Source organism: Myotis brandtii, unplaced genomic scaffold, assembly GCF_000412655.1.
Source record: "Myotis brandtii unplaced genomic scaffold, ASM41265v1 scaffold44, whole genome shotgun sequence".
Taxonomy (NCBI): domain Eukaryota; kingdom Metazoa; phylum Chordata; class Mammalia; order Chiroptera; family Vespertilionidae; genus Myotis; species Myotis brandtii.
The window spans coordinates 218,685-228,765 of NW_005366833.1; the positions used below are offsets into that span (position 1 = coordinate 218,685).

Below are 10,081 nucleotides of genomic sequence, written 5' to 3' on the forward strand. Positions count from 1 at the left end.
CAGCGGCAGCAGGGGGTGGTGGGGTGGTGGGGAGAGCATGGTGGCCATAGCATGGCCTTGCAAATACTCATTTCAAAAGCGTTCCTTTTTTCTCAACCTGGAAAAATCCAGTTTAATCTTGGTTTCGTATGTATATTAATATATTCACTTTCTAGTCCTTCTTACCATTCTCTGGCATTAGATCTATTTACGTATTATGAGTATTTAGGGTAATCCTAATGATTTATACTTTTGCTGCATCGTGTTTCTGCAAGCTCTTGCATATCCATTGTCTCAACCTAACATTTATGTCTACCTTGGACAAGTATACTCAAGAATTTCTGCATAAATAAGATTCCACGGAAAACAAATGTGAAAGGAATGGCAGGAGAGGAAGAGTATATGCATTTTATATTTGAGCCACACGGCTTTCTTGTAGGTTCTGGGCACCTGAGCAAATATGAGTTTTCCAGGCTGTTGAAGGGTTACTGAACTTACTGCTTCACTTTAGACTCTCTTTTACCCTTCCTGTAGCCATGCGTGCTATGGGAAGTCATGGATAATATAACCTCATTGTTGAGCTCAGGAGGACAGAAAAACTCGGAGAGAGAGTTGCTGTGACTCAAGGGAGTTTTAAAAGTGATAGTGTAACTTACAAGGGAGCATTTACTAGTAAGTTCTATCATAATTCATTGTGTAATATTTTTGTACTGCTGTGGAATAAGTGCAACAGCAGTTTTTAGGGGTAACTGATAATAATGAGTCATTGAATCACCTGTTCCTCTTTCTTCTAGCTTCTTCTCTTGACAGCCTTGCAGCTAACGTAAAGGTAATTTTAGAAGTAGCATTAGTAAAATAACTTATTTCCAGCTATCTAATGTTAATTACTGTGCTTCCGCCAAGGAGTGGTGAAAAGTATACTTCTAGCCAGTGCTGCTTATGGAATTGCTATAGTTAAATTGGAGTTTAAGAGGTGCCCTGGCTCCACTGTCTGCTTTGCTTCCACTTGTTTGTTCCCTCATAAACACTTTTCTTTTTCATCTGTGGGATGAATCAGGAGTGAGGGCATATGTAGGCCCAATACCTACTTTTATCAGTAGGATTTTCATTGCTTTTTCTCTAATCAAATACTTTTATACATAGTGGTGATAAATCACTTGTTCTTGAAGTTTAATTGGCTTGTCCAGGTGAAGAGGTAAAGTTCTGTATTAAATGGATATATGCAAAGAAAACGGAGTATACTGTGCTTCTTATGCCAGAGCATTTAAATATTTTGTTTAAAAAGGTAATCTTCCTAGTGGGTAAAAGAAAGAAAGAAAGAAAGAAACAAAGGAAGAAAGAAAGAAAGGAAGGAAGAAAGAAAGAAGGAAATCTTTCCCAAACCCAGTAATCTCCAGGCCTCCCAAATTTAAGTTCAGAGCATGAATTTATTTTGGCTTGTTAACTCATGCCAGACAGAGAATTTTAGTTATCTCTCCTTGACCTCTTCTCCTGAGCATTTGTCTTTAGTCTTCTCTGCACACCCCCATCCCAGGGCAGGTATTCTATCTTGCTCACAATTCTCTTCCTTGTCTCACCCAACCCCAGCTTTGAATTAAGCAAACAAAAGCAAAACTATAACTAAAAAATAATGCACATTGTCACACAGGTTATCAAAGAGCCAGATGAACGGATTTTTTTAAGGCATCAATCACCATCACCGTTATGTCCGAGAAAGTTTAGAAAGCCCTCGCCCAGTTACAGTAACCAAGGGGATGAGGATTTCCACCTGGGAACTTCATTCTCCACCTCCCGGCACTCCAGATCTCCCAGCCCTCCTCTGGATCAGTGCCTTCTCCGAGGAAGGTCAGCGGCAAGCGCCCGTCTCTTTGCTTGAAGAGTGTCTGTGTTCTGGCAGGAGTAACGCCAGGTCACCTCACCAGTTTGCTTCCTCAGGAACATTCAGCTGGGGACACCTTGATCTAAAAAATTATTATTTCTTTAAATGTCTTCCCCAAAGTAAAAATTCTGCCTTTCTCTTGCCTCTGGAAAACATATCTCAGGGTGTTTGTTGGGAATGGGATAGACAGCTAACTTGACATAAGTGCTATTTATCCATTTTTAGATGTTATGCATTTTAAAACTCAATCTTTTGATTTCACCAGTATAACAGTAGTGTTCACTATTTAAATTTAGGAAATTACAGAAAAAAATAAGTGAAAAAAGATCACCCATAGTCCTGTCACCTAAAGGCAAACGTCAACAACACCTGAATATATTTTCTTTCTCTTTTTCTAGACATGGTTTCCTGGTTTGTTTATATTATTGTTACAAATTTTAAAAACTGTGATTGCATATGTCCGGAGGGCAGGCCAGAGAGGAACAGGAACCTTGATTTTCCAAATTGCACTCTCTAGTCTCATGATTAACCATCTGGTTTGCCCAGGACTGTCCTGTTTTAACCCTGACAGTCTGGCATTCTGGGGAAACCCCTTAGTCCCAGGCAAACCAGGACAGTTGATCACCTTTGCTCCAGGGAAGTGGCACCAAGGATAATATTAGTGAGATAGTGGTTTTGAATAAAGGATACGCAGTCTGCTTTACTTTGCAATATTAGTGATGAGAATAAGGTAAGTCCTTATATTACAATAATACAGTTGCTCACAAAGGGACTCAGTAAGTATCTCTAAACAAGATTTTCATAATCTATTTGCTAATTCTGCTTCAGAATTTAGGAGCTCATACCCACCCCCTCCCAAAAATGAATGAATGAATTCAATCACCCAAGAAATATTTATTAAATACCTACCATGATATTCAATACCTATGAGGCCCTAGGACAGTGATGGCGAACCTATGACACTCATGTCAGAGGTGACACGCGAACTCATTTTTTTGGTTGATTTTTCTTTGTTAAATGGCATTTAAATATATAAAATAAATATCAAAGATATAAGTCTTTGTTTTACTATGGTTACAAATATCAAAAAATTTCTATATGTGACACGGCACCAGAGTTAAGTTAGGGTTTTTCAAAATGCTGACACGCCGAGCTCAAAAGGTTCGCCATCACTGCCCTAGGATGAACTATTAACCTAAGAGTTTCAGTCCCAATTTCAGGCTAGGAGTAGAAAGAGACATGAATCAAATAATGACAAAATATCCACGAGGAGAAGTGCTATCAGTAAGGGGCAAATGAACTCTAAGTGCATAAAATAGGGAAGCGGACTCCCTCTACATGAAGGGGATCAGGAAGGACCTTCCAAGAAATCTTGAACTGAGCTCTGGAGGGTGGGTAGGAGTTACAGGAGTGGGGATGGGCTGGAGGTGGCAGCCTTCTAGGCAGAGCGAGCAGGGCTGGGAAATGTCTCCGGAAGGAGAAAATGCTTCATGTTCGAGGAACTGGAAGATGCTGTAAGACCTGTGGTTAAGGTTGGGTCTGACTGGCCTAAAGTCAGTGAGATAGCAAATAAAATTCTGAAGGTGGAAAACAATGGGATTAAATTTGGTATTAAAATTTTTGGATTAAATTCTTAAATGTCAAAGCAAGATTTGTTCTTTAGAGAAATATTTAAAACACATAGTAAAGGATGAAGAGGAAAGTCACTCACAGCCAAACCCCCAAACACAAGCCATTCTGAACACCGTGGTGGTTTTTATTCCCAGAGATGGCCTATGCACAGGTTTAATAAAGACATTGAAACCACACTGTACACTATTTTTCATGGTGCTGCATTTTTCTTACTATTAAGTTATAAACATCAACCCATACTGTTATGTACTCTATCCTTTTGTTAAAAATATACATATATTTCATTGACTTTTTACAGAGAGGAAGGGAGAGGGATAGAGAGTTAGAAACATCAATGAGAGAGAAACATCGATCAGCTGCCTCCTGCACATCCCCTACTGGGGATATGCCCACAACCAAGGCACATGCCCTTGACCGGAATTGAACCTGGGACCTTTCAATCTGCAGGTCGATGCTCTATCCACTGAGCCAAACCGGTTAGGGCTCTAACTATCCTTTTTATTAGCTGCATAATACTTCACCCTGTTTAATCCGTCCAACAGGTTCCACCCTGGATCTCAGTCCACAGGGAAGAAGATCCATGAAAGGGTATGCAATCTTCTGACATCGCACAGAGCTCGGCAACACCTAAACAAGGTTAGGGCTTCTAGCAAAACTACATCTTTGCTGACAGAATAAGATGGGCCCTGGGACTTAAGAGTTTAGCATGAGAGGCAGACATGAATCAAGTAATCACAGAAACAAATGTAAAATTCTGTGACACTGACCAAGGAGGTACATGGTGTCCTGGGAGTGTAAGAAAAGGGGTACTTGACTTGGTTGGGAGTCAGGGTGGGCTTCCTGCAGAAGAGACAGTGGAACACCTACTGAGCAATGAGCACAGTGTGCGTCAAGAGGAGGTCCTGCAGCAGGAGGGAGCAGGGGCCTTTCAAAGGACTAAGAGAAGATAGTGTAACTGGCCCCAAGCACATTCCCTCCCACCGGAATTCCATTCCCACACACAGGAATTCTGGTCCAGGGGAGAATTCAGAGAAGTGTGTGTAGTCTGTGTAAGGCCACAGCATGGAAGAAAAGTTTTCCTGAAAACTGTTGAACAAACTCAAAAAGAGTCTGGGGGACTCTTCCCCCTCCCTACATGGGAGTCAGTTCTGTGGGACTCTTTCCCTCTCCCCATGTGGGAGTCTGTACTTATTCTTCAATAAATTTCCACCTTTGCTATAAAAAAAAAAGAGTCTGGAGGTTTTGCTAGAAGTAAATGATAGATTTATTCAAGGGTCCTAGAGTTTGCAAATTGGGAACACAGAAAGAAAGAAAGAAAGAAAGAAAGAAAGAAAGAAAGAAAGGAAGAAAGAAAGAGAGAGAAAGAAAGAAAAAAAGAAAGAAGGAAAGAAGGAAGGAAGGAAGGAAGGAAAGAAAGAAAGAAAGAAAGAAAGAAAGAAAGAAAGAAAGAAAGAAAGAAAAAGAAAGAAAGAAAAGAAAGAAAGAAGGAAAGAAAGAAAAGAAAGAAAGGAAGAAAGAAAGAAAGAAAGGAAGGAAGGAAGAAAGAAAGAAAGAAAGAAAGAAAGAAAGAAAGAAAGAAAGAAAAAGAAAGAAAGAAAGAGAAAGGAGAAAAGAAAGTAAGGAAAAAAAAGAAGTTACACTGAGAAGATAGTAACTGGAGTTTGCAAATTGTAACTTCTTCATATATGTGAACCCCCACATATACAGCGTATATGGGATTCATAGACCTCTTAAATGCAAAACTATACATCTTGTTATCATTGATCTATATTACATTATGAATAATGCAATTGCTGCATTTGTTTTGTTATAGGAAGATTTTATCTCTGACGTAAATTATACCCTTGGAAGACCAAGCTACCCTCTGAAGAACTACCCAGTGCATGCACAGAGATATTTTTAAGCTGATGTCTTATGTAAGTAAGCAGCTTAAGTGCTGCTTATTATGGTTTTCTAAAATAATCTTAGTTTCCAGCAGTCAAAATGAGGTAACTAGAAAACGTTGTGGACAGGAGATGAGGGAGAGTCCTAAGAACCACATTCTTCCTTCACACAGTATAATAATGACAGAACATATGTGGGTCTGCCAGCTCGCTTGCTCTCTCTCTCTCTCTCTCTCTCTCCCTCTTTCAGCTCCTTGAACACAAACTTTTTCTGCTGTGAGGCCTTTGCACATGCTTTTCTCTCTGTCTGGAATACTTCTCTCCTCCCCCACCCCCCAACTTTTTTTTGAATACTTCTTCCCTATCCTACTTGGGTCACTTCTATTTATCCTTCGAGTCTCACGGTGTTCTATGACACTCCCTTCCCCTCTGAGGCGTACCTTCTTTAGTGCCCTGCACTTTCATAAAGTGTGACACAATTTGTTGTTCTATGTTTATATGGGTTGATTGCTTAAAAGGCTGCCTCTTCTACTTAAGTGAAACCTGTCTCTCCTGCTCCCTGTTTCATTGCCGGCATGTAGTGCCCGACAATGGGATCTCATTTAACTCAGCCACACATGCCAGGCTTGTGGCCTCAACAAGACTCCCACTCCCACTCCCTACCTGCCGCTGTCTTTGTTTCAGATGACTCCACACTGTGGTTGGTGCTCAGTAAATATTTTTTGAGTGAAGGTTTAATGAGGGAACGAGGTAGCTCCAGAATTCAGATAAGTGGCAAGTAGTCGGCTATAGAGTGGGGTATTGTCATTTTTCAGCTATTCTCTTCTTTTCCATTTCTAGCCCAGGACCCAGATAACACTAGGTCTTCATTATCAAGTCCTTCCTGAGTGCCAGGAACTGGCCCCAATACTTCACATCTATTAAATGAGTTAACATTTAATCCTCACAATCCTGTGAAGTAGTTGTTATCACTACTTCCATTTTACAGATAGGGAAACTGAGGCCCAGAGCACTCAGGTGCCTTGCTCAAGGTGACATGGCTAGTGGATGGCACAGCTGGAATGTGAACCTGGGTATGAGTCTGGCTTCAGCGCCCACGCTGTGAACCATTGCCTTCTAGTGCTTCTCTAAACCTCGAGTGTGTGATAGGAGAACCTGGGGAGAAAGACAGAGAGAGCTTGTCTCCCACAAGGATCCTATGGTGCTGTATTATGAAGTCCCTCATTCTAGCCACTTCAAAATAATTACGAGTCTTTTTAAACAATAAAGGAGTGTAGGATGACATGCTAAGTTTTTACTTAGTTAGGGTCAGGCTCCCAGGGTTGGCCAGGACTCCCCGCCTTCAGTGCAGAGGAATGTGGAGGACAGCTCAGGAATTGCCTAGTCTGCAGGCTTCCACCTTAGGACGTTCTGCTTGGAAGATTAAAGGATGGATTCTGGGCCACTTAATGTCCCGTAGCCAAAACAGCCATCTAGGCATTTATTAGGTGGTTATTCGGAACATAACCCACATAATTACCACTTAGGGAACACGGCCACATAATTACCAAATGCCAGATTGCGTCGAATTTCAACATAGGTGGTGGCATTGAGTTACAGAGAGTCCTGAAACAGCGGATATGTGCACACTGATGTGAGGGGATAGAGTGAAGGTGAGAAAAGAATTAGTAAATTCTGCCTTACAAAATGGGTTTCCAAGGTAACATGAGATCCATGCCAATGGCCTCTACCCCCGCTTGCTGGGTCATGGATGGGTCATGGATTCCTGGTGAGGCAGGGGGCCTGGAGGGCTGTGTTAGCGAAGGTTTTCATGCTTATAAAAAAACCCAGGTGACTTTGACTGTCTTGAGCAAATAGAGCATTTATTAGAAAGATGCTGAGTATCACAGTGAATCCAGAGAAGACCCAGATAAGTAGGGCCAAGCAGCCTACGCTGGGCAGCCGCAGTCACACCACGAGTTGGGAATACAGTCCCGGAGAGGAGCACTCCACAGAAGACCTGGTGGGTTTCCAGGGCACGCCTCCTTCCCTGCTGCTCTTTTAAAAACAGTGCTGCACGAACATGCTACACGTCGTAATAGCCGATCCCTCCCACCCCAGAGTAAGCCTCTGGGTTCTCATCTCTGGAATGGAATGTTTTGTCAGACATCGCAGAAATAATACTGTTAACAGAGAAGGTGCTGTCAGTATTCAGCTAACACACTGACTCAAGATACTAATATGCTTGATCATTGGCCACCCCAAATTCTGCTTTGAACCTTTTTTTCCCCCCCGCTGGGGGCGCTCACATCCCACTTCCTGGCACCAGTCACTGAGGGATTGGAGGGCAGCACCAGTTCTTGTCCCTCTCCCACCTTCTCCACTTCTGCTGTTTCACTGGTGATCAGCCTGCCCTCTCCTGGTTTCCTAGTGATCTCAAGATTCGGGGGGAATTGAGAAAGTTGAGTCTTCCCACAGAAAGGCCAGGGATTCTTGAGCCAACAAATAATGAGTCTGATTGTCTGACCAGGGAATGGGTAGAAGAAAGGAGTCAAAGGGGTTGGGATATATTTCTTCTTATTCTGGATGGTTTGGGATTTGATATTTTTGGTATAAAGTAGATGATCCCTTGTATATTTTTAAGTGGTTAAAATGGTTAACTTTGTGTTATGTGAATTTTATCACAAAAAAATTCCCATAAGTGCGCACACACACGTACACCCCCCCCCCCCCCTTCCCAGCTCTCTTAGAAGCTTGATCGCCTCTGTGTCCTTGTTCTTCCCAAGTGTGTGAGCTGATCTCCCATGTCCAGTGTGCGCTCACTGAGATGCCACTCGGAAGGATGGGCTTGTGAGGCCTTCTTCTGCGAAACCTCTGGGTCCCTCAGGAGGAGCCAGGGCCTCTGCCACTTGCTCCTCTGCACGCCTCCACTTGTACTTGTTTCCCTCAGCCTTGTGCTGTAATTGGGTTTCCTTATGAACACTCCCCCAAGAAGGGGACAGAGGACGGGAGGGCAAGTCGCTAGGAAGGGAGGGGAGACTGACCACAGGGCACCACCTCTGGCCCCAAGAGTGTTCCACTCCTGTGAGCAGTGTCCTGTGATCCATTTCCACCACCACAGCTGGCCTTCAGGGGGAGCTAGTCCACCTGTAATGCTCCCACCCTGACGGTGAGTCAGGAAACCAGGCACAGACAAGAATGATTAGAATAAACTTTTCTAGAATTAAAGAATAGCCAAAAGGAAATAAACCAAGAAAAGAAAAAACAAATAAAGGACAACAATTAACTGAAGCACAGGTTTCTGATTCTGTCTCCTTCAGCTCCTAAGATAGTGGCCAGTATGGCTTCTACCCTTACCTGTCTGCTGGCAGGCAGGAGCTGTTTTACTTCCACCCACAGGGCCCCCTTCGCCTCCAATACAACCAAAGCCAAACGCAAACCAGACTACAGATTCTAAACTGCCACCTGGGGGACCCTCCCTCTTTGATTTGGTCAGCAGTTTCTGCGGGATTTGTCATTTGGTGGCTTGTGGGCACTGGCTCAACGGGTAATGATGCACCTCCCTTCATCCCAGGAGCTCCTGGTCCTGTCAGAGTCCAAGAGACCCCACAGGCTTGGCTGTGTCCCCGAATCACAAGGCAGACTCCCGAGTCAGCAGTCTTCCATAAATGGCAGAATCACGGGGAGGTGGGAGGGGTGTCCAGGCCCCACTCTAGACCAATTCAATTGGAATCTCTGCAGTAGTGCCCAGTATTTTTATAAAGGTCCTTTGGGGGATTCTGATACACATTTAGGATTGAGAATCTCTGCAGTAGGCTGCCAGTGCCTGACGACGAGGGACTTGGAACACCCCCCAATCCCATACTGACCCCACTCCACCTTCAAAAATAATTGTTTCATAGAATAGAATTGATTGGGGGCATGGTTAACAGTTTAGCTCAGTGACACCTGACAGTTTCTGCTCATTTACAGTGTGCCAAGGACTAGCCTAACGCCTCACAATGACACTCTCCAGAGGTGGCTCCTCTGCTGATCATCATACTCATATTATTCAAAGAGGTCAGGTCACTTGCCCGAGACCACACAGCTGCCTTGTCAGACTCACAAATATTGCCTCACTCTGCACTGTGAGTGTAGAAGGGGCTCAGACACCAAGTGATCCCGAGAGAGAGAGAGAGAGAGAGAGAGAGAGAGAGAGAGGGAGAGAGGCCAAGATTAGGGTAGAGTGAGATCATCTCCTTGGTCCTGTTGACTGTTGGCTCTTTTTCTCAGTCCCACCTGTAGGGGAAGCTGAAAGAACGCTGGAGGAGCATCATGAAGAACTCCCTCGTCCAGACAACTGGCACGTCCTTAGGGAAATGAACAACAATTGTTTGTTATGTGTATGGAGTTGCTGGTCTCTAATCCCCTTTAAATCAAACCCTGTACTCAATCTTTTGTACCCAGCTAAGAGTCGTTGATTAAAGTCTTCGTCGTTTGGGGCTCAGATTTTCTTGTCAAGCTGGAACATTGTGTTTTATTTGGTTTGTTTTGAGCTTGAAATAGAAAAATAGCAATAGTTGAGTGGTAGGTGCTTGGTAAGTACTTCTTAGATTTCTACTGAAAATGTCAAGATGCCTTTTCAATGTTCCTCATTTGGGCAGTGGAGTGTCCTTGAAAAGCTCGCTCTCTCTCTCTCTCTCTCTCTCCCTCCCCCCCTCTTTCCCTCCCTTCTTTCCTCCTTGATTCC

The 10,081-nt window shown here is 43.4% G+C and overlaps 1 protein-coding gene across 1 annotated transcript in view; it reads left to right on the forward strand.

Annotated features, from left to right (window-relative positions):
- The window catches only part of SPATA6L (spermatogenesis associated 6-like), a 46,277-nt gene extending 36,570 nt beyond the window's left edge, over positions 1-9,707 (forward strand). Inside the window, exons 10-14 of the mRNA XM_014546266.1 lie at positions 774-808; positions 1,628-1,824; positions 4,033-4,126; positions 5,304-5,406; positions 9,625-9,707. Coding sequence (XP_014401752.1) covers positions 774-808; positions 1,628-1,824; positions 4,033-4,126; positions 5,304-5,393 — 416 coding nt within the window. The 3' untranslated portion in view covers positions 5,394-5,406; positions 9,625-9,707. The remainder of the gene's footprint in view (positions 1-773; positions 809-1,627; positions 1,825-4,032; positions 4,127-5,303; positions 5,407-9,624) is intronic.
- The last annotated feature ends 374 nt before the right edge of the window (positions 9,708-10,081 follow it).